The sequence below is a fragment of the Dipodomys merriami genome, unplaced genomic scaffold, assembly GCF_024711535.1.
Source record: "Dipodomys merriami isolate MVZ:Mamm:240054 unplaced genomic scaffold, mDipMer1.0.p SCAF_348, whole genome shotgun sequence".
Taxonomy (NCBI): Eukaryota; Metazoa; Chordata; class Mammalia; order Rodentia; family Heteromyidae; genus Dipodomys; species Dipodomys merriami.
In genome coordinates, this window is record NW_027205026.1 from 201,298 (window position 1) to 225,513 (window position 24,216).

Genomic DNA, 24,216 nt, shown 5'->3' on the forward strand with positions numbered 1-24,216 from the left:
GAAGGTAGATCAACTTTATTAGGCCAATAGTGGCAAGTGCACAAGTTCCCACAGCTGCTTTTCCCTGTCGTGGGACCACCCAGTATCATAGGTTCTTAGGACCAGCGGAGCTGAGGGAGAACAGCACCAGCATGAAGTGGGCTTGGAGGGACAGCATGTGTGGGTGCCAGCAAAGAACAGGAAGCAAGCTTGGCTTTGGGATTTCCAGATGGAATTGTGAAGTGCCTGGAATGCCTTCCTGAAGAATCTCACCCACTTAAGGGCTCCCTTGGTACCTCTGCTGCCTAAGCACCCTAAGGGACAGCAGAGGCAGACCAGGTCCTCTGGTCCACCTGGGAACCAAGGGGTCCTGTCCCAGTCTGGACATTCAGTCATGGAGAGGAAGCAGCTATGCATTCACTCCTGGAGTGGAGAATGACCAGGGCCCCAGTCAGGGGAGCTATGCCAGTGGTCCCAACATCTAGCATCCCCTGCCCTCCTCCTGAGGAAATCCCTATGTCTCCAAGGAGTCCTGAGAAGAAAAGGAGAGGGAGGGTGCTGGAGTAAGCCTGGCCTCAGACACCTGGGCCTGGAGACAATGTATATAAATATATAGGCCAGGTGAATATATTATATAAATGTATCTATATATGTATATATGTACATGCACAGCCCAGGACAGTGCCCCAGGCTGGAGCAGAATGGTTCAGCTTGGCGGTCTTGGGAAGTCACTTGAAGTCAAGAGTCCTGGTGTTGGGGATGTAGAGAGACTGGGTCTGGCAGCTGCGGCGAGGCGTGGCATTGATGACATCCACACTTCTGCGGCTGGAGCGGACTACCTCGGCCACGAAGCTGGTGCAGTCACTGCAGACGTCCTTCAGGGTACAGCCATGGGCATAGATGTGGGGGAACTCCTCCTCTACGCTCCGCCACTGTGGCCCCTGAAGGGATCTGGGTAAGGTCACAGTTCAGGAGAAGGTCATCAGGGAGGAGAGCCCACCAAGGCCAAGATGACCCACAGACCCTGCCCTCTCCCATTCTAGAATCTCAAATTCCATCCATTTTCATGTCCATATCCACCTTCTACAATCTCTCCCCTTCTTAATCCACAGGAAATTGAGGAATGAGCATGCCTGACAACGTGCTTCCAGGCAAAAGCTCTTCTTTTACAGGAACTTGAGTTCTGGTCCTTAACCACTCACACTCAATGTTACATTGCCCCACTTCCCAAGCCCTCCAGAAAATACCTGAGTTGCATCCCCAACCATCTTGAATTCCCATTTCTTTGGTGGTGCCCTCACAAACAGTGCCCAAGCTCAATCTTCCCTTTGCTGTCAATGCCTAGCCACCACCTGAGACCAGCAAAAAGGCCAAGGAACACACTGGAAAGCATCTCTCTTCTGTGTTGGTGTGGCTTTGGCAGTTGACATCCTCTGAGGACTCTCAAAGCCCAATGTGTAGACGGGAATGTGTGCATACTTCTTGGAAGGCATCTTCATCTGCAACACAGGGAGGTGTGGCAAGGCATCTTGGGATTGTCTGGCCACACCTCATCCTCCCCACCCTGACCAATGGAGCCCAGATACTAGTAATTGCTTCTACAACCATGTGTGGGGCCATCATGGTCTTCCTTCATGTTGGATCGAAGGTATTTTTTATCCAATTGGATAGAGACTTCATAGGTGAACCGTGCTACTTTAAAGCAAAGGATCTAGTATCTTGACCTACACATAGTTACACTAATGAGGAGAGAATGTTCCAGTGTCAAGGGATATTTGTTTTCTTTATTTCTTGCAAAGGGTATTTTTAAAGGATTTGAACTGGGTCCCAGTGGCTCATGGCTATAATCTTAGCTACTCAGGAGACTAATATCTGAGGATTGTTATTAAAAGTCAGTCCAGGCAGGAAAGTCTGTGGAACTCTTCTCTTCAGTTAACCAGCAAAAAGCTCAAAGTAGAGGTGTGACTCAAGTGGTAGAGCATCAGCCTTGAGCAAAAAGGCTCAGGCACAGCACCCTAGCCCTGAGTTCAAGTCTTAGTATTGGCACCAAAAACAAAACAAACAAAAAATTCACAAAAACTAGCAATGGCAGAAGTCTCAATACATTCTTGTGTCTGTGGAGGCATGGTGAAGGACACGTAAGCAAACAGTTTACTTCTATGCACACCTTCACCTAAGCATGCACAAACACCAGTGTCAGAGGGACTCTGGAGTGTGTGTGTGTGTGTGTGCAGTGCTTCTCAGAACAGTCTACTCACATGGAATATTTGAAACTTACGGGGTTTTTGTGGTGTTTGTTTGAGATAGGTTCTCACTATATAGCCCACGCTGGCCTTAGTGTGTGGCGCTGGCTGGCCTGGGCATCATAATCTCCCAAGCCTCCCAAGTGCTCGTATTACCACCATGCCAGCTTTCAAAACATTTTAAAAAAGATTTACCTATAAGGGAAGTTTTTAACTACTATTTATTGTGTAGGAAACAGGATGTTTCTTATACTATGTTTCTCTGCTTTAATCTTCCAGTTTTCTGGTGGTTAATTGGAGATAAGAGTCTCACAGAAGCTGGGCACAGGTGGCTCATGCCTGTCATCCTAGCTACTCAGGAGGCTGAAATCTGAGGATCACGGTTCAAAGCCAGCCCGGGCAGAAAAGTTTGTGAGACTCTGATCTCCAATAAACCACTAGAAAACCGGAAGTGGCACTGTGGCTCAAGAGGTAGAGCACTCACCTTGAGCTGAAGAGTGCAGGGACAGTGCCCAGGCCCAGAGTTCAAAACCCCCAACTGACAAAAAAAAAAAAAAGGCTCACAGACTTTCCTGCCCTGGCTGGCTTTGAACTATGATCCTCAGATCTCAGCTAGGATTACAGGCGTAAGCCACCAGCACCCAGCCCATGAGACTCTAATATCCAATTAACCAGCAGAAAAGCCAGAAATGGAGCTGTGGCTTAAGTGATAGAGTACTAACCTTAAGCGAATAAGCTAAGGGACAGAGCTGAGGCCTGGAGTTTCAAGCCCCTACTGGCACTAAGTAAATAAATATTACCGACAAGAGCTTTTGAAAACTTCACAATCAAAACCAGGCACCAGTGCCTTATACCTGCTGTGATCCTAGCTACTCAGAATGCTGAGATTTTAGGACTGCAGTTCAAAGCCAGCCCAGGTAGAACAGTAAAGTTCAGAAGAGTTATCTCCAATTAAGCATAAAAAAAAAAAAGCTGGAAGTGGAGCTGTGGCTCAAATGGTAGAGCCCTAGGCTTGAGCAAAAAAGCTCAGGGACACCACCCAGGACCTGAGTTCACACGCCAGGATTGCTCAGAAAACAAAACTGCACAGTCTAAGAGCTGAGAGTGTAACTCAGTGGTAGAACACTTGCTTTCAAGTCGGTGCGGGGGTGGGGAAGGGAGGGGAAGGAGAAGGATTGGAATTGGCGGGGAGGGGGGAGGCTGGGAAGGGATGTGAAGGGTAAACAAAGGAGGAGGCTGCAATGCTTGGTAAGAAATGTACGCATTATCCTGCCCATGTAATTGTAACTCCTCTGTACAGTATGTTCACAAATAAAATTAAATTAAATTAAAAAAAAAAGTATGCATGCTCTGAGCTTGAACTTCAGCAGTGAAAATTAAAATATAGTCAGAGGAGCTTGGACTCAGGGTCTTACATTTGCCCAGCTTGCTTGCTTGGTTGCTGTTCTATCACTCAGGCCACACCTCTAATTCTGCTTTTTTGCTGCTTATTTTGGAGATGGCGTCTCAAGGATACTTTTTTCCAGGCTGGTTTTGAACTACAATCCTCTGGATTTCAGCTTTTTTTTTTCTTTCTTTCTTACTTTTTTTTTTTTGTCGATTGTGGGGCTTGAACTCTGGGCCTGAGTGCTGTGCCTCAGCTCTTCAACTCAAGGCTAGCGCTCTACCACTTGAGCCACAGCGCCACTTCCAGTTTTCTAGTGGTTTATTGGAGGTAAGAGTTTCATGGACTTTCCTGCCCTTTCCTGCTGGCTTTGAATTTCAATCCTCAGATCTCAGCCTCCTGAGTAGCTAGGATTACAGTTGTGAGCCACTAGCACCTAGCTTGGATTTCAGCTTTTTGAATAACTAGGATTATAGGTATGAACTTCCAGTACCCCGCCTCTGAATTTTGTGTGTGTGTGTGTGTTTGTACACACGTGTGTGCTTGAACTTGGCCTGGGCACTGTTCTTGAGCTATTTTGCTTAAGGCTAATGCTCTACCACTAGACCCATAGCTCTACTTCTGGCTCTTTGGTGGTTAATTGGAGATAAGAAGAGTCTAGTGAAATTTCCTGTCCAGCAGGCTGGCTTTAAACCACAATGTTCAGATCTTAGTATCCTGAGCAGCTAGGATTATAAGCACGAGCCACAAATGCCTGGCTAAATTGTGTGTGTGTGTGTGTGTGTGCCATGCGCACATGTGTGCATGCATGTCAGTCCTGGGGCTTGAACTCAGGGCCTGGAAGTATCCCTGAGCTTTTTTTTTTTTTGTCGGTCGTGGGGCTTGAACTTCTGGGCCTGGGCGCTGTCCCTCAGCTCTTCAGCTCAAGGCGAGCGCTCTACCACTTGAGCTACAGCGCCACTTCCGGTTTTCTGGTGGTTTATTGGAGATAGGAGTCTCGCTGTCTTTCCTGCCCGGGCTGGCTTTGAACCGCGATCCTCAGATCTCAGCCTCCTGAGTAGCTAGGATTACAGGCGTGAGCCACCAGCGCCCGGCTTTCCCTGAGCTTTTTTACTCAAGGCTAGTACTATACCACTTGGGCTCTACCACAGCTCCACTTCCAGCTTTATTGGTGCTTAACTGGAGATGAGTCTTATGGACTTTCCTGCCTAGTCTGGCTTCGAACTATGATCCTCCTAATAGCTAGGATTATAGGCATAAGCTATGGTGCCAGGCTTGAATTATTTATTTTATTTTTATTTTTAAGCTAGGATGACAGGCGTGAGCCACTGGCATCCAGCATAGGCTTGAATCTTTTTTTTTTTTGTCGGCCGTGGGGCTTGAACTCTGGGCCTGGGCACTGTCCCTCAGCTCTTCAGCTCAAGGCGAGCGCTCTACCACGTGAGCCACAGCGCCACTTCTGGTTTTCTGGTGGTTTATTGGAGATAGGAGTCTCACGGTCTCTCCTGCCCGGGCTGGCTTTGAACCGTGATCCTCAGATCTCAGCCTCCTGAGTAGCTAGGATGACAGTTGTGAGCCACCAGCGCCTGGCTAGACTTGAATTTTTTTAAGTCTTAAGTTAGGCATGGTGGTATACCCTCATACCCAGGAGGCTAAGACAAGAGGATCATGATTTCAAGGCCAGCCTGGCCTGCCTAGGAGGACCCTGTCTCACAATTCGGAGGCAGATGCAGGTAGATTCTAAATTCCAGGTCAGTGTGAGCTACACAATAAGTTCAAAACCAGACCAGGACACTCTATCTCAAAACTAAAAACAAAACAAGCAAAACAGAAACCTGCAACCTTGGAAAGTTTAGGTTTTCTCTATGTTCACCACTATTCATGAAGGAAAATAGATGAAGTACCAATTTAACAAGAGGTAGGGTAGTCCCTTCTCTGAGACCCAGAAGACCACCCCCCAAGATCCTCACCTTTATGCTACAGGAAGTGCAGATGGCTCTAGAAGGGAATGGAGGAAGAATATTAGGTGAGGACATCTAAGGAGTTAACAACAGTCTCTCTCTGGCCTTATGTCCCATCCCACACAACCAGATCAGCTATCTTTGATTTCAGCTTAATTCCTCATTATTTCAACATTTTACTTTTTTTTTTTTTTTTTGCCAGTCCTGGGCTTCTGAACTTAGGGCCAAGACACTGTCCCCTGAGCTTCTTTTGCTCAAGGCTAGCGCTCTACAACATGAGCCACAGTGCCACTTCCGGCATTCTGTTTACTGAGGAATGGAACCCAGGGCTTCATGCATGCTAGGCAAACACAGTACCATTAAGCCACATTCCCAGCCCCAATATTTTACTTTAATGTATTCTAGAATCTTCTTTCTCAGCTCCTACCCATTCACCTCTGTCCTTACTTCTCTTGGGAACATGTGGCCTGGATTTTTCTCATGCCTTCCACTCTGTTGTGCACCCGGTGGCTCATGCCTGTAATCCTAGCTACTCAGGAGGACTGAGGTCTGAAGATCACAATTTGAAGCCAGCCAGAGCAGGAAAGTGCATTAGATGCTTATTTCCAATTAACCACCAAAAACTCAGAAGTGGAGATGTGACTTAAGTGGCAGAGCAGCAGGCTTGAGTGAAAAATCAAGTGAGAGCACATGATGCCCTGAGTTCAATTCCCAGTATTGACTGGTGCACACATGCACACATGAGCACACGCACGCATGCACACACACACACACACACACACACACACATGAAATGTAAACCAAAAAAATTACATTCCTCACACTAACCACATCTCAAGGTCTCAACAGCCACAGCCATGGTGGTGACAATTGTGTTCAAGTCACCCTGGTATAGAGACCTCCCAGCTCCTGGCTCCTTGTTAAAAAGCATGGTTAGAGAAGGCTCACCTCTTGCAGAAGAGACATGAGGGTGGCCAAGAGAAAATTGGGAACTTGGCCCGGCAGCAGCAACAAATCTGTAAGAAAAGACCTTGTTAGTGCAAGCACCTAAGACTTAGTTCACCCACCCTCACCAGTCCTGACCTAGGGTTGATGAGAGAGGAGGTTCAAGTGCCTCACCTTCCCCCTTTTCAGGCTGCTGAAGAGCTCCTTATCTTGGACAAATTTCTCCATCTCAGCCTTCACCAGAACACGTCGCACATCCACCACCTCCTCCACAGTCAGGGCCAGGCTCTCCACAGGATGGCTGAACTCCTGGTGGGCGGGGTCCTGCTTGTTCCACCAACGGACAAGGCCTTTCAGGCAGAGGTTACCCACAAGCTTCTCTACTTCCTTGGGGCCCCCCAATCTCCCTGGTCCCAGTCTAAACACCTGGCAACCTCCTGAAGCTCATGCATCGGTGCTCCCACACCTGGGAGTCAGCTGTGGTCCACAAGTTCCCCAGAACCGCAGGCTCAGAAATCTGCCCAGCCCTCACTGACCACACGTCCAAGCCTGCCTTCTCCAATACCCTCATCTGATCTGATGACCAAAACCACCTATGGTCTGTTTCAAATTTTATCCTTACTCCAGGCCTTAACCATTGGGTCTCTCTACTGTTCCTGATTTGTGAGTAGCTCCAAGGTCCCCTCTACCTGCCTGACTTTTTGTTCTCTGAACCCAGCAGGTCCACTGTCCTAAGTGGTACCTTGCAAGGCTGTTCTCCACTTTGACCACAAGATCAATGAACCCCAGTAGGTGGCAGCAAAGACCAACCTCCGCAGAATATGTTGCCTTGACCCTGGCCTCTGAGGACAAAGCCAGACCTAGCCACACCCAAGAGAACTGAGACACTTTCCTCCAGGCAGGTGTCCTGCCCTAGGAAGAAAAAAAAATAGTGCTAATGAGCCGGGCGCTGGTGGCTCACGCCTGTAATCCTAGCTACTCAGGAGGCTGAGATCTGAGGATCACGGTTCAAAGCCAGCCCGGGCAGGAGAGACCGTGAGACTCCTATCTCCAATAAACCACCAGAAAACCGGAAGTGGCGCTGTAGCTCAAGTGGTAGAGCGCTTGCCTTGAGCTGAAGAGCTGAGGGACAGCGCCCAGGCCCAGAGTTCAAGCCCTATGACCGACCAAAAAAAAAAAAAAAAATAGTGCTAATGAGGCCTGCCAGGGAAACCGTAACTCACTCACCAGCCACAGGTGTCTGGCATCTGGCTCAGAAGCCTTGGGTCTGTTCGAGGAGCTCAGACTGCTGTGTGGTGGGCAGATGGAGTCAGGCTGGGACTGGACACTCACAGCACAAGAAACTGGAGGCAGAGCACAGGTCTGTGAGGACAAGTTGGCAGAACTCCACTGTGCTAAGTGGGTTTTGGGGATATGTGCTTCCCTGGGACCAATCTAAAAGGTCAGAAATACGTTACCCATGTGCTGGGGATGTATGCAGCTCAGAGGACCATATCTGAACATGGTTTGACATAAGACAAGCCAGCATTGCAAGCTCATGACTCGGCAGGGCTCTTGAGCAGACTCAACAGACATACCACACAGGAAGGCCTGCCTCTAGCCCAGGTGCCTGTTGCAGGCTCAGAAGACGAGATGGAAATGAGGACTCTTGGAGTAAATTGAGGGTAGATCTTGCCTGGGACGTCTCTCTCAACAATGGAAAGTGAATCCTTACTAAATGGGTTTGTCTAAGGTGGGGCAAGGCTACAAGGCTGTCCAGGGTGATTTCAGGGGCAGACAAGAAGCACTAGCCATGGCTGCTGGGCTGCAGCTGCCAGTGTCCTGATGACTGTTGTAGATAGAGTTCAGTCCCTCTGTAGTAGTACTAAACTTGTGTGGCTATCAGGTCTGGTTTCTTCTTCTTCTTTTTTTTTTTTGTGGGGGGGAAGGGTCTGGTCGTGGGGCCTGAACTCTGGGTTTGGGCGCTGTCCCTCAGCTCTTCAGCTCAAGGCTAGCACTCTACCACTTGAGCCACAGCACCACTTCCAGCGTTTTTTTATTGCTTATGTGGTGCTGAGGAATCGAACTGAGGGCCTCATGCATGCAAGGCAAGCCCTCTACCACTGAGCCACCTTCCCAGCCCCTCAGGTCTTGGTTTCTAAGCTCTACTCCTCTGAACTCCACAGCAGGAAAAGAGCTTGTGGGAAATGGTGGCTGAGGACAGATGGATTGGAAATGAGGACTCATGTTTCTGTTCACACAGAAAAAGATTTATGGCCTGGATAACATTCCTTCTCCATCCCAGTATGGTAGCCATTATCACCAGGTAATAGAATCATGGGAATTAATTCTCTACAAAATATTTTGCAATAAATAACGAATATTTAACAAAAAGTTCTCAAGTGTAAAGAAAGGAAGGGATGCCTGTCTGAGGAGTGGGGGACTGAGTGACCTTCCTGCAGGGACAAACTTCTGAAGCCAGGGTGCTGTTTTCTCAGATGTGGGACTGAGACAATACAGAGTACCCACGGACAGATCTGAGGGACAGGACAGGCTGAGGAGAAGAGGTGGCACTTGCCCTGGTCCCGGGTGCTGGATCTCCAGGTGTTCATGCTGCCTGCCCGTGGCCGTGATGGCTCTGTCCCTTGCATGGGCTGAGTGGCTGGTTTCAAGCCAGACATCACCTCACACCGGAGCTGGGCCAGGTCACGCTCAGAAAAAGAGCGATCCCGCTTCAACGTCACTTCCCCACACGGAGACTCTTCCTCCTGCAGGCGTGTCAGACACAGGACCACTGCCTCCCGCCCCTCTTGTCCATCCCTAAACCCAGGCAGTAGAACGAGGGAGGCCACTGAGACCCTGGGCATTCCCCCGCCCACTAACTGATACTCTATGGTCTTCTGGACAGCTCATTAAGGTGCTTCAATAACCACATTCCTCCCAAGAGCCTTCTAGAGCATTCTGGGAAAGACAGCCTACAGTCAAGGCTAGGAGCCACTGAGATGGCCAGCAACGAAGCCATGCTCCAGCCTCCTCGTAAGGAGAGAGGACAGTAGTGAAGGACAGGCCCTCACTCTAGTCATTTGGAGGTGGTCCAGCTTTCAACCATAAGACAATGCGTCACTTTAATTTCCAGCTTTGTTTGTTTCAAGAAAGGGGTCCCATGACCACTGTCTAGTATCTCAAGGACACTTCTGCACTAGATATGCTTAACGCTATAAGCTTAACTCTAGCTGTCAGCCCTGGGCAGGCAATGTCTACTCAGCTAATTGCTGAAGACTCTGCTAGCTGGTTCTGCTCAGCCCTTTTCACTTCCCTACCCTCTTCCTGCATGGTCTCTTCAGGAATCTCCATGAGCTCTGACCTCAGATGTGGTCATCTCCTCCATCTCTGCTAAGGTGGGGGCCTTGAGCAAGACTCTGGGCCTTGGACGATGGCTGCTGCTCCTGGCATCCACGACAGACAGGTTGATGCAGGAAGTGGATTTGACATCTCCAGAGCAGGCATTGAGGATGCAAGGCAGAGAACCAAACCCTAGAAGCAGAAATCAGGACAGGACAGTGCGGGAGGCAGGGGTGACAGGCCAGGAACACCACTGGCTCACCCCTCTGCTTTCAAGGTTACTTCTGGGCTGGGAAGGAGGCTCAGGGGTAGAGTGCTTGCCTTACATGCATGAGGCCCTGGATTCCATTCCTCAGTACCACATAAGCAGAAAAAGCCAGAAGTGGTGTGGTGGCTCAAGTGATAGAGCACTCGCCTTGAGCTGAAGAGCTGAGGAACAGTGCCCAGGCTCAGAGTTCAGGTCCCACAACCGAAAAAAAAACAACAACAAAAAAAAGAGGGTTACTTCTATTCATAGCCTCTTTTCTTTGGCTTGGGAAGTAGTGTCCCAAGACCATTGTTCCATGACACTTCTGCACCAAGATGGTAATATCAGTTATTATTCAAATGAGAAATTGAAGTTGATAAAGTAGAACTACCTCGTTTACCAGAGACCCAGTGGAAGTAGAGATAGAGTTTGTTGCCCCCTGCCTTCCCAACTTTTGGTGTTTGTCGTGGGCTTGAACTCAGGGCCTGGGCTCTGTTCCTAAGCCTTTTTTTTTTTTTTTTTTTTTTTTTTGGTGCCAGTCCTGGGGCTTGAACTCGGGTCCTGAGAGCTTTATCAAGGCAATATCACTTAAACCACAGCTCCACTTTTGGCTTTTTGGTAGTAAATTTGAGAGAAGAGTCTCATAGACTTTCCTGTCCCAGCTGGCCTCAAATTGTGATCCTCATAACTTAGCCTCCTAAGCAGCTAGGATTACAGGAGTGAGCCACTGACACCTGGACCCTTTTTTTTTTAAACAAATATTTTAATAAATATATTTTTTAAGTTTTAATAAAGATTTACTTTAGTGTGACAGGGGTAAAATAGGGAGAAATAGAAAAAGATAAATTTCTGTTCTCCATGCAGGAAATGGGAATTAAAGACTAATGCCTGTTTGTTTGTTTTTTGGTTGGTCGTGAGGCCTGAACTCTGGGACTGAGCACTGTCCTTCAGCTCTTCAGTGCTCTACCACTTGAGCCACTGCACCACTTCTGGCCTTTTCTGCTTATGTGGTGGTGAAGAATTGAACCCAGGGCCTCATGCATGTGAGGCAAACACTCTACTACCACCTTCCCAGCCCTAATGCCTGTTTTTACCTACCCAGAAAATTTGTTTGTTTTTTTTTTTTGGGGGGGGTCTAGTTGTGGGGCCTGAACTCTGGGCCTGGGCACTGTCCCTCAGCTCTTCAGCTCAAGGCTAGCGCTCTACCACTTGAGCCACAGTGCCACTTCTGGCTTTTTTTTCTTTTGGCTTATGTGGTGCTGAGGAATCAAACCCAGGGCCTCAGGCATGCAAAGCAAGCGCTCTACCACTGAGCCACCTTCCCAGCCCCAGAAAACTTGTTTTTATTTTATTTTACTCCTAAATGCTGAAATTTTTTATACCACTGCAGCAATGTAGAATGACAAAATCAGGTCAAAGCCTGGACTGCAAGATCACTTCCTCCTTATATGACTCTCACTGAGACTTCACAAGGCTATCAGCACTCCCTAAGTCCACAAACAAAAATCAAAATGTCCCAGGTCTCCCACCCACAGAGGAGCTCTTGGAGCTGACACCAATTCCTGATTTGTAGCCTGCCCCTGGACATTTCTTCTCTCCCATTGTGCCCTCTTCTTGCTTACCACGGGCACCCAAGTGCTGGCCCTGTACTGGACGCAATCTCCGCTCCTGTTTGATTTCTTCTAGGATTTTCTCATGCAGAGTCCTCTGTTTTTGTGGCAATGGGCGAAGCTGTCTCTCTGAGACCTGCAAAGAAGATGGTGCAGCAGGTAAGTGGGGAAGTGACATGGGCCCACTTTGAAGGAAGGAGATGCTGTAATCAGAGTTGCTAGGATCAGTTCTCCCGAGGCCTTTGGGGCCTTTGTGTGTTCTAGTGTGGTGACAAATAGGTGAATTCTTTCCAGGAGGAAGGAGACCCAAGGCCATAGACCTGTGCTCAGCCTACCAGTGAACAGCCAAGAGTACAGTATGCCTCTGAAAGACAAATATGTGCTGTAAGATGCTCCCCAGGCTGGCCACAGAAGAGCCCAGGCTTCACAAATTCCTTGGAGAGGAGGGGCAGAGTTGGTACCTGCTTTAGTGGAGGTCGGGAGCGGATGAAGTCCAGGATAAGCTCATGCGCATCCTTCTTCACTCTGGGAGGGATGTCCCCATCCACCTACCAGAAGAATGGTAAGGCAATGAAGAGCTTGCAGGCACTAGCTGTTGGTGTTGGGGTGACTGGAAGAGGCTCAAACAGCCTTGAACACAGCCTGGTTTTCATCTACATTCTCTGCCTCATGGCCTTTACTCGCTGGGACCCAGCTGCCTTTTGGACAGGTGCACAGTAGATAAATACATGGGTCACACCCTGCTGATACTCCAAATACAGCTGCCTGAGCTTCCTGCACCTCAGGTTCTTCATGAAATGAGTCTGGCAATGTACACTCATAGGTTGTTGTACAAACAAAATGACCTTGCTCATTTAAAATTTTAAGAGTGATGGCTGTATACATAAGCACACTGTATTAAATGGAAAAATGCAGTTGCTGGTTTTTTCTTTTACTTTGTGGTACTGGGGATGGAACACAGATAAGTGAGCATTCTATCATTTGAGAGTCACTCTAGCTCCGGCTCTTATGGTCCCCTCTCCTGCTAGGGCCAACTGATCCTTCCAAATATTCCCCTGCTTCTTTCCCTGCCCTTGTCACACTGTGGACCTAACACAACCTTGAGCCATGGGAATGGGGGCCATGCCGGACTTAATCTACAAACCAATACTGGACTCGGTACCCTAGCAAAAGAGCAAAGCTCAGGGCTGCTGCTGGTGGAAGGAGAAGCAGGGAGGCCTGCCAACTCACCATGACCTTGCGCAGCTTGTAGTTCCTGGCGCGAATGTCCTGCATCAACATTTCAAAAGGGGTGAGCTGGAATTCAGTGGGCAGAGGGTTGAACTCTTGTTCCTGCACCTTTTTGAGCTTCACTCCATGTCTCAGCTCCCGCATTAGCTGGACCCACAGTCGAGCCTGACTCCAGGGAGACAGAAAGGATCTCAGCCATGGCATCTCCCACAACCTTCCCCACACAGGCCCTTGGGGGTGAACTGTACTCTTCTGCATCTTCAACCAGAAGAGACCAAATATCTTACCCAATCAGTATGTCTCAAGTTGTCAAGCTCAGCCAGTGGCTTCACCTGCGGCTCATCCTCCCCCAGCTTCTGCAACATCTGGGAGCATATGTCTGGTTAGCTCAGAGAAGGTAGGAGACTGGCAGACATAAGATATGGCCCTGCTTGGCAGGGAGTACATCCTTATCACCAAACTGACTCAAGAAGGCACTTAGGGGGCTGGGAAGGTGGCTCAGTGGTAGAGCGCTCGCCTTGCATGCCTGAGGCCCTGGGTTCGATTCCTCAGCACCACATAAGCAAAAAGAAAAAAGCCGGAAGTGGCGCTGTGGCTCAAGTGGTAGAGCGATAGCCTTGAGCTGAAGAGTTGAGGGACAGCACCCAGGCCCAGAGGTCAGGACCCACAACCAGACCCCAAAAAAAAGAAGACCCTTAGTTATTTGGGCCCAGCTGTAGAGCTTGGGAAGATTTGAGGAAGCCATCACCTTGGAACCATACAGGGCTCTTACCCATCTTTGTTCTCTCCTGAGCAGGGACTGTGAGGGCCTAGAGCCCATGTGGCACCTTCTCCCATTTGATCCGCATGCCACAGGGAGGTGTTATGTCCTTCATGGGTGGCAGAGACAAGTGTGGAAGCCTTGTCTATGGAGAGCACTTCTTTGCTCTTCAGATCTCAGTTTACACACCTCCTCAGGGACCCCTGGCTGGAGCTAGTGTCTGTCCCTCCTCTTGGGGCCTGTGTGCTACCTAGGCTAGAGGTCCCAAGGGACTCAGACTCTTGTAGATTGCATCTGTTCACTCGGCTGCTGCTTTACTCAAGTCTGACACAGCAGTGGACCAGTGTGGACTATGGCAGGCCATTACTGACTGGATTGTATGTATGTGTGGGGGTAGGTGACAGAGTGATTTACAAGCAAATTCCAAGAGACAGTTACAGCTGTGTGCTTTGAAAACGAAAGAAAGTGCCAACAGGGGCTGGGAATGTGGCTTAGTGGTAGAGTGCTTACCTACTATTTATGAATAAAGCCCTGGGTTTGATTTCTCAGTACCACATAAACAGAAAAAGCCAGACGTGATGCTGTGGCTCAAGTGGCAGAGCGCTAGCCTTAAGCAAAAGAAGCTCAGGGACAGTGCCCAGGCCCTGAGTTCAAGCACCAGGACTGGGAGAAAGAAAAGAAAGAGAGAGAGAGAAAGGGGGGGGGCTGGGAAGGTGGCTCAGTGGTAGAGTGCTTGCCTTATATGCATGAGACCCTAGGTTCGATTCCTCAGCACCACATAAGCAGAAAAAGCCAGAAGTGGCACTGTGGCTCAAGTGGTAGAGTACCAACCTTGAGATGAAGAGCTGAGGGACAGTGCCCAGGCCCCACAACCGACGAGAGAGAGAGAGAGAGAGAGAGAGAGAGAGAGAGAGAGAGAGAGAATGAACAAAACAGGGAAGTGCTGACATCATGGTAAGGGCCTAGGAAGTGTGTCAGGGACGATTAGATGAAAAGAAGCTATCCTGTTGCCTTTGTGGCCCTGGATCTTGGAGGCAGCCTAGAACTCCTGTCCTCACTGACCCTCACCCTGGAGAAGCAACTCCCTGTCAGCATTCAGCTGCTACCACCTCACCCTCACCCCCCACCCCTGCCAGAACACAACTAGTTTTCCTGGCTTTCACCTAAACTACTTGCCAAACTGCTTGGAGATGCTCTAGAAAACGCTGCCAACTTGGAGCAGTGCAAGGTTTGTGATCCTAATAACAGTCCTCCTGTGGTGCCTGACCAGCTTGTGGGGCAAAGGGCACAGAGGATAGCTCTCTGGTCCAATCTGGAATAGCTATGCCTGTCTCTGAGCAGGCTGCTTCTGTCAAAGTATCAGCCCAGATTAGCCTGGCTGTGCCCTGACTCCAGGTACCCTTCTTGCTATAACCCTACCACCAGTTCCTTGAACTTCTCCTGAGTCAGTAGCTTAAAGTACAAGCTGTGTGCTCCTGTTAAATGACCAGAAAAGGAACTGATCTGAGCAAGAGAACACAGATTGAATTTAGAGAAAAAAGGCATGCAGACCATCTGCTAACCATGGAGAACATCAGAAGAGTGTTTCTAAGATGACAAGGAAAGGGCTGGGAAGGTGGCTCAGTGGTAGAGTGCTTGCCTTGCATGCATGAAGCCCTGGGTTCGATTCCTCAGCACCACATAAGCAGAAAGAAAAAAAAAAGCAGAAGTGGCGCTGTGGCTCAAGTGGTAGAGTGCTAGCCTTGAGCTGAAGAGCTGAGGGACAGTGCCCAGGGCCAGAGTTCAGGCCCATGACCGGACCCCCCCCCCCAAAAAAAGAAAAAAGATGACAAGGAAAAGCTGGGAGGAAAAATAGGGATGGACTACTAATATTGCCCATGGATGGGAGGCCACTGGTTACTGAAGGGGGCCAACTGGTTCAGGTTGCGTCCCTGACCCTATCAGTCAGATATTCTCAAGAGCCTGCCAAAGGCTACAAGGGTCAGGAAGCTTGCCATAGTACTTCTGAGTTAGAGGAAAAGGAAGACAGCACCAGAAAGGGTCAGAGTTAATTAACTTCAAAAGCACCCTTGCAAGCTGGGGTGTAGCTCAGTTATAAAGCTCTTGCCTAGCATGTGCAAGGCACTGGTTTGATCCCCAGTACCACAAAGAAATAAAACATTAAAAAAAAAAAACTTTCTGTCATCTAAGCAAGAAAGAATGAAACAAACTTCCACTGGTTCTTCAAAGTCCCCTTTATATCTGTGGATTGCTGACAGAAGAGCTGGACTCTGAGTCTAGAACTCACTTCATAGCTACACAGTAACTCCTTCCAGAAGCAAGAAGAGCTGAGGAGATGTCATCTTCTAACTCTGGGAAGGTAGGATAACCCTAGCAGGACTTCTGTTGGTAGTTGGGGGAGATTTACCCTTCTGTGGCTCTGGGAGACAGTTACAGAATTCCCATGTGCTCTCTCTGAAATGGAGGATTATTTCAGTGGGGTAGCGGGAGAATACGGCTGGACTGTGGTATGCACAGTGACAGCCTCACAGAGAGTCTCTCATCCACCTGCCCCAAAAGCTCAAACCAATTGGACCAGTCTGTATGTGGTTCTGAGGGGTCAGCAATGACTATCATTAGTTTCCTGCTTTCAGAAGGACCTGGGACTTGGAGAGGCTAGCTGGGAGGCAGTAGACAGATCCTGCTCTTTCAAGGTAAAAGTAGAATTTGGGGGGGATAATAACTTAGAACAAGAGGAATGATGCAGCGAGGAAAAGAGGTCTAAGGAGGAACTTCCTAACTCCCTGGGCTTCAGTTTCCTGTAGTGAAAACTGGTGGAAAGAAGGCATGAGGGTTAGGGTAAAACATGTGAAGTATGTAGGACAGCCCAGAGCACAGGTGAGCCAGTGAAAGGGCAGAATGCACTGTCCTGGGTTCCACTGGTTGGATGGACGGGGGATGACCCTGACCCGGCTCTTGGGCCCTCTAGCACAAAAGGCCCTTCACCACAGTGTCCCCTTGCTTACTTGGCCCACCATGGCACTGTGCATGTCCGCTGCTCACCTCTTTCGCCTCCCGGACCCGGGCCAGGAAGGCTCGCAGCTCCAGTGTCTCCACAAACAGTGCTCGGCAAACTGCCTGGTAGTGGGCTTGTGCGCCACGGGGGTCTGTCAGGCGGACTACGCACATCCGCATGGCCTGGGTGAAGGTACGCACAGTGCGGGGACCTCCTTCGGCCTCCTCTTCCTCCTCAGGACCCCCGTAGCCCTCATCCATAGCTCCGCAGTTGCTGTCCTCACAGTCGCTGTTGGCCATGAGGTCAATGAGCCGCTCCAGCTGTGGACTGAGCTCACGTTCCTCACTCTCATCCAGCCCCCAGTCCAACGCACGGTAGATGGCAAAGCCCAAGGACTGCACCATCTGTGAAGCAGCAGTAGAGGTTGGTCACTAGGACAGGGTATCAGGGACATAGGGGCATCAGGGCAGGCAGCTGCTAAGCGCAAGGCAGCTTAGGAGCAGAGCCACTGCCAGACCCAGTGCCGGCTGGGAGGGGAGGAGAGATTACAGGACAGTTTGTAAGACTGACTTGGATATAGCTAACTGTAGGCCAGGGGGTACATACCATGGTTCAACCATAACACTGACAATCATTAAAAGGATGTTTCCTAAATTGCACAGTTACTTTAGAAGAAGGTTAAGCAGAGTCTTATATGAACCTGCTCTACCAGGTGATTCAGCACCTTCTCTTCCAGGAATTAATCCAGGGAAATTAAAAAATATGTCCATGAGAGGAGGGCCAATAGAGAGGGTGAATGAGAATAGTACTTACATATATAAACAGAACGACACCTGTGAAACTGTTTTAAGATGGCGGGGGGTGGGGGTGGAGGAGTGGGGGGGGGAATGAAAGCCAGAGCCAATTGTTCCTGCCTGTGGAGGCTGAGATCTGTGGATCCCAGTTTGAAGTTGGGGCAGGAAAGTCTGTGAGACTTTTATCTCCAATTAACGAGCAAAACGCTGGAAGTGAAGCTGTGACTCAAGTGATAGAACACCAGGCTTGAGCCAAAAAAACCTAAAGGCTAGCACCCAGCCCCAGTACCAGCACAAAAACAAAGAGGGTGTACGTGGATGGGAACAGCAGAATTCATCTGCCAGAGCTGGCTTTGAAACTCAGTCCTCAGATCTCAGTCTCCTAAGTAGCTAGGATTACAGGTGTGAGCCACCAGTGCCCAGCTGAAGTGGTGGAATCATTTTTTTCTTTTCTTTTTTCTTTTTGGTTGGGCCTGAACTCTGGGCCTGGGCGCTGTCCCCCAGCTCTTCAGCTCAAGGCTAGCGGTCTACCACTTGAGCCACAGCACCACTTCCGGCCTTTTCTGTTTATGTGGTGCTGAGACCCAGGGCCTCATGCATGGGAGGCAAGCACTCTACCACTGAGCTACCTTCCCAGCCCCAAGTGGTAGAATTTTATGGTGGTTAGTGGGAACTCTACTGACTGAAGGCTGTTCTTGGAGGGGGTGTTGAGAACTTAAACCTTTAGTTTCTTTTTTGCCATGAAGTAAATGGGCCTTCTCTACCATGTGCCCTGTCATGATGTTCTGTGCTGCCACAGGCCCCAAACAAGGTCAACTGGTCATGGACTGACATCTCCAAAGCTGTGAGCTGAAACAAACTAAGCCAGCCAGCCTGCCTGCCTGCTTTCCTTCCCTTTCTGTGCTTCCTTTTCTTTTCTCCTTCTCTCCCTTCTTTCCCTCCTCCCTTCCTTTCTTCCTTCTTCTCTTCTACAGATTAAACTCACTGCTTGTGCATGCTAAGCTAAGCTCTCTACCACTGAACCACATTAATTATCCTAAGGAATTTGTTACAGGAACAGAGAGCTGATTCATACAACTACACCTAAGAAAGGTTGACATTTGTGTATTCATGTGTGCGTGCGTGCGCACGCTGGTCATGAGGCTTGAACTCAGGGTCTGAGTGCTGTCCCTAAGCTTTTTGCTCTGATACTCTACCACTTGAGCCACAGCTCCAGTTTCAGCCTTTTTGTTGGTTAATTGGAGATCAGAGTCTGATGGATTTTCCTGCCTGGACTGACTTTGAACTATAATTCTCAGATCTCAACCTCCTGAATAGCTAGGATTACAGCCAGTGGCTTTTGCTTTTTTGGAAACAGGGTATTACTGTGTAGCCTAGCTACTCAAACCAATGATCCTCTTGCCTCAGCCTCATCAGTGCTGGGATTACAGACATGTCCCACTACGCTCAGCTTTATGAAAGCCCTCTAAAACACGAAATCAAATGCTATTCAAATGCCATTATTACCTTTCTGTATTTGCGGTGGTAGCAGCTCATTTCAATGTTCCCATCTGGTCATACCTGACCCTCTGGCTTTTGGGCATGGAAAGTCAGAATACAGGTGGCATATATGGGACAAGACCATGGTAACATCTGCCAATACCCTGAAAAGAACCACTGGTCCCAATCACGAGTGGTAAGCTAAAATTAGGATTCCCTGCCCAGTGAAATAGAAAAATATTACTACCTTAAGAGGACTTTTCTGTGACACTTCACAGATTTTTTTTTCCTTTTTATAAAAAAAAAAAATTAAGTAGTATACAAAGGAGTTGCAGTTCCAGAGGAGCTCAGAGATTTTTATTTTTTTGGGGGGGGGGTTCCGGTTGTGGGGCCTGAACTCTGGGCCTGGGCGCTGTCCCTCAGCTCTTCAGTTCAAGGCTAGCGCTCTACCACTTGAGCCACAGCACCACTTCCAGCTTTTTTTCTTTTTGCTTATGTGGTGCTGAGGAATCGAACCCAGGGCCTCAGGCATGCAAGGCAAGCACTCTACCACTGAGTCACCTTCCCAGCCCCTCAGAGATTTTTTAAAATACTTTAAAGAAATTATTAGTGTCAGGTGCCAGTGGCTCATGCCTATAATCCTAGCTACTCAAGAGAGCTGAACATCACAGTTCAAAGCCATCCCAGGCAGTTAAGTCCATGAGACTTTTTTTTTGTTGGTCATGGGGCTTGAACTCGGGACCTGGGCACTATCTCTGAGCCCCTTTTTGCTCAAGGCTAGTGCTCTACCACTTGAGCCACAGCACCACTTCCAGTTTTTCAGTAGTTAGTTGGAGATAAAGGTCTCAAAGGAAGTTTTCTGCCCCCATTGGTTTTAAACCGTGGTCCTCAGATCTCAGCCTCCAGATAGCTAGGATTATAGGCGTGAGCCACTGGCACCCAGCTCATGAGACTCTTATCTCCAATTAACCACCAAAAAACTGGAAGTAGAGCTGTGGCTCATGTTATAGAGCACTAGTGACAGTGCCCAGGCCCTGAGTTCAAGCCCCAGGATTGACACACACACACAAAAATTATTAGTGAACCAGGTTTGGTGGTGTATACCTGTAAGCTCAGTACTCAAGGTTACATAGGAAGATCCTATCTCAAATCAAAACAAAACAAAATCCAGGGCTTACATACTTTCCTTTTATGATAAGGATATAAAAGATACATACACATGAAATAATACCTCTCCTATGTCAAACACTATGTTGAGCCTGTACATAACAAATGCAGCCAACAATAACCAGTTGACACACTTCTTGGTTCATAGGTTAGGGGACAGAAGCACCGGGAGGTCAGGTCACTTGGCTGGGTTAGCTCTGGGACTAGGTCTGTATGTGCCATGACTTGGCTAGATCTGGGACTTAACTCAGTTTGTATCGTGCGCTAAGCTTTGTGCTACTTTGCTAGAAGAAGTCATTGCGGGGCCACATGCTCATCCAGCATTATACATTTTGTGGGCCCACTTTGTTCCAGTGTTTCTCCTGTTATTTTCAGCTTACACACCACCAGGAGCCCAGGGTGAAACCTGAGCCTGAGTAAGAACAAAAACAAGTGGTAAAAGCTGGTGTTAGGAGAGGAACAAGGACTCTAGGTCCTGCAACAATGTCTGAGAAGAGCCTGGAACTTGAGGAGCTTGGGTAAGTCAACCTCTGGCAGGTAGGGGCATTAGCCCACTTGCTAGTCATCCTTGATTTAGGCAGGTAAGTCTAAGACACACTTGAGAACCCATGGTGAGAGGGTAGTTGAATGGCCAGTCACGTCTGGCAGTGACAGCAAGGGCTGGGCCAGCATGCAGTGTCTCTTGGGGATGTGGGGGCTCCAAGGAGAAACTCGGCACCCCTCCTAGATACAACAGAGAGGGATGGCTGGCAAGAGCCAAAGTTTATCCAAATGTCAACTGTTTTTGGTCCCAGAGGTAGATGCCAGGCCCAGGGATGAGCTAGAGGTGGTAGAAGTCTGTGGTCTGCCTCATAGCTCTGATCTTAGCTGTGTGGTACTGATGTCCTTTCCAGTAGAAATCATACAAGTCCATGGGGCAGGACAAACAGACAGGCACATAGGAAAGCTGCCCCACACATAGCACAGAACAGCACCTCACCTGCTTATGATTCCTCCCTCTTTGTCTGATTGCTAGCCTGAGCTAACAACGTGTCAGAGAAATGGCTAACTCCAATCTGATCCTCTTCTCTTAAGGCCGGGAGCAACTTTGCTAAAAGCTTTTCTGTGCCTCAAGTGACTGGAAGTTTTCTTTGAAAGGCATAAAAGAAAAAATACTTTCTCATAAGAAAAGTTCTGGGCAGCTGGCCAGCTGCAGGACTTCTAGCCCTCCCTCCAATTCTAGGCTGGGACTAGGCTGAGCAGACTACAAACACAGCTGGCAACCTGGAAGGGGCTGCACAGGTATTTCATGAAATCCAATAGCCCAAATAAAAAACAGATGTTGAAGCTGGATGCTGGTGGCTCACGCCTATAATCCTAGCTACTCAGGAGGCTGAGATCTGAGGACTGTGGTTTGAAGCCAGCCTGAGCAGGAAAGTTCATGAGACTCTCTTTTTTTTTTTTTTTTTTTGGGTGGGGGGGGGTCTAGTCATGGTCCTGAACTCTGGGCCTGGGCGCTGTCCCTCAGCTCTTCAGCTCAAGGCTAGCACTCTACCACTTGAGCCACAGCGCCATTTCCAGCTTTTTTCTTTTTGCTTATGGGGTGCTGAGGAATCGAACCCAGGGCCTCATGCATGCAAGGCAAGCATTTTACCACTGAGCCACCTTCCCAGCCCTCATGAAACTCTTTACCGCTAATGAACCACCAGAAAATTGGAAGTGGCGCTGTGGCTCAAAGTAGTAGAGACTAGCCTTGAGCAGAAAAAGCTCAGAGATAGTGCCCAGGCCTGAGTTCAAGCCCCATGATCAGCCAAAAATAAAAAATAAAAAATAAAGAAAATGTTGAGTTGCTCTTCTCTCCTGTTTCCTGGGGGAGGAGACTCTCAATGTATGGGCTTCTGAGAAAATAATTCACACTGGCACTCTCATTCACATTTTTTTTTTTGGGTGGGAGTCCGGTCATGGGGCCTGAACTCTGGGTCTGAGCACTGTCCCTCAGCTCTTCAGCTCAAGGCTAGTGCTCTACCACTTGAGCCACAGCACCACTTCCGGATTTTTTTCTTTTTGCATATGTGGTGCTGAGGAATCGAACCCAAGGCCTCATGCATGCTAGGCAAGCACTCTACCACTGAGCTACTTTCCCAGCCCTCATTCAAATTTTTTAAATTAAATTGTGTGTGTATGTATATGTGTGTGTATACACTCCAGATTTGGTGCTTAAACTAAGGGCCTCTAGATCTTGGCTGTTTTTGCTCAAGGCTGTCAGTCTACCATTTGCGCTATACCTCCATTTCTGGCTTTTTGCTGATTAACTGGAGATAAGAGCCTCTCAGATTATCTTTCCAGGCTGGCTTTGAATTGCAGTACTCAGATCTCAACCTCCTGAGTAGCTTGGGTTATTGGCATAAGCCACAGGTGCCTACTTTGTAAATATTTTAAAGGTAGTTAACCAACATCCTTGGAAAGTCTTTGAGTGATGTGAATTGCTCGTGGGGACTCTAGGCCACAGGGACTATCTGACTTCCCAACTCAGAACCACTATATTTGGGAAAATATTATTCAAAATATTAGGCAGCAGTGAAAAAGGATGGCTAACAATCACACAGCAATTCAGCTAAGGCTTGGAAACAGTTACCCTCCCCCCATCAAATCCCAGGACTCTACATATAAAACACATACCATTTTCACAGGGCTCCCAAGCAACACTCAGCCATGTGATGCTTAAATAGCAGCGTTCTAGCTGGGCCATTGGTGGCTCACACCTGTAATTCAAGCTCCTGAGGAGGCTGAGATCTGAGGATCATGGTTCAAAACCATGATCTATGAGACTCTTATCACCAATTAACCACCAAAAAACTAGAGAGGGGGGTCTCAGTAGCTAAGGCTGGCCTCGAACTCATACTCTTTCTGCCCTAATCTCCTGGGTAGCTTGAATTAGAGACGTGCACTATTACACTCAGTTCTCTAAATTGGTATTACATTAAGATTATGGCTTAAAAAGAGTGGAGAAATGGTAAAGATATCAAACAGATAAAATACCAAGTTGAGGACATGACCAGTAGGTGAAAAGGAAAGTCCCAGGAAGACATGCTGTTAGTGGGACTAGAGTCGTGGTGAGTTGAGTGGGTTCCTGGGCATTGATCATTGGCTGGTTTCCTGTTTGTCCCTGTCTGCTCTGTGTCCTGCAAGGCCACCGCTTGCTGTCCCTCTCTGCAGCAGGGTAGTCAAGCAATAGCCTAGCCTCACTGGGCACAGTGAGTAACAATCCTTACTGCCCAACTGGGCTCCTTGCTCTGCCTGTCCTCTGTGAATGGTTTCTTCACACTTTATACATTTGATGATTTATATTAGACAAAACAGGTAAGTTTTCATAGTATTAAGTAAGACATCTTTTTTTTTTTTTTTTTTTGGGTCTGGTCGTGGGGCCTGAACTCTGGGCCTGGGCGCTGTCCCTCAGCTCTTCAGCTCAAGGTTAGCATTCTACCACTTGAGCCACAGCACCATTTCCGGCCTTTTTGTTTTTGCTTATGTGGTGCTGAGGAATCGAACCCAGGGCCTCTGGCATGCAAGGCAAGCACTCTACCACTGAGCCACCTTCCCAGCCCAAGTAAGACATCTTTAAAATTGTTTTTGAATACCTGGGCTTCTGAGCGGGCTGGCACCACCCCCATGGTTGTAGGCTCTGCAAGAGAAGACAATGAGTCAAAGCTGTGCTGGCAGCCATGGGACCCTGACCGAGCTGTCAGCTCCTTCCCCCTCAGCTCCATTTTTCCATCACCACATAGCACACTTCCGAAAGAACACAACAAAGTTCACAATGGGCCGAGCCAGCTGGTCACTTGGACAGAAACTGAGAAGCTCATGCTGGGTAGGACTCCAGGTACAGGGTCAAGAGTGACAGAGTCTCTGCCCTCAAAGGTACAAGGTCCCCTGGTGAAGACAGTCTCCAGTCCTTCATGGTGATGCTTAAGACCAAAAGTCAGGGCTGGAGAGCGGCCGACCTGGCCAAGTGAGCACAAAAGGGGACCGTTCCCTGGGAGACAGAGGAGGGAGCAGCTCCCATCGTCACATCTGCAGGGAGACACCATCTGAAATGAGATTGCCTAGAACAAAGTCCATGAG

The 24,216-nt window shown here is 48.6% G+C and overlaps 1 protein-coding gene across 4 annotated transcripts in view; it reads right to left on the minus strand.

Annotated features, from left to right (window-relative positions):
• Spire2 (spire type actin nucleation factor 2) overlaps window positions 1–24,216 on the minus strand; it is a 36,784-nt gene continuing 12,568 nt past the window's right edge. The window contains exons 2-15 of one of the 4 annotated variants that reach the window (XM_069987818.1): window positions 23,733–23,776; window positions 16,723–17,079; window positions 13,208–13,285; window positions 12,921–13,085; window positions 12,152–12,238; window positions 11,703–11,826; window positions 9,856–10,025; window positions 9,070–9,259; window positions 7,740–7,855; window positions 6,687–6,821; window positions 6,516–6,583; window positions 5,577–5,604; window positions 1,363–1,478; window positions 1–930 (exon numbers count right to left, since the gene is read on the minus strand). In XM_069987818.1, coding sequence (XP_069843919.1) covers window positions 708–930; window positions 1,363–1,478; window positions 5,577–5,604; window positions 6,516–6,583; window positions 6,687–6,821; window positions 7,740–7,855; window positions 9,070–9,259; window positions 9,856–10,025; window positions 11,703–11,826; window positions 12,152–12,238; window positions 12,921–13,085; window positions 13,208–13,285; window positions 16,723–17,079; window positions 23,733–23,776 — 1,901 coding nt within the window. In that variant the 3' untranslated portion in view covers window positions 1–707. Of the gene's footprint in view, window positions 931–1,362; window positions 1,479–5,576; window positions 5,605–6,515; window positions 6,584–6,686; window positions 6,840–7,739; window positions 7,856–9,069; window positions 9,260–9,855; window positions 10,026–11,702; window positions 11,827–12,151; window positions 12,239–12,920; window positions 13,086–13,207; window positions 13,286–16,722; window positions 17,080–23,732; window positions 23,777–24,216 lie in introns of all 4 variants that reach the window. The other 3 variants (XM_069987817.1, XM_069987816.1, XM_069987819.1) reach the window with 3 other exon arrangements.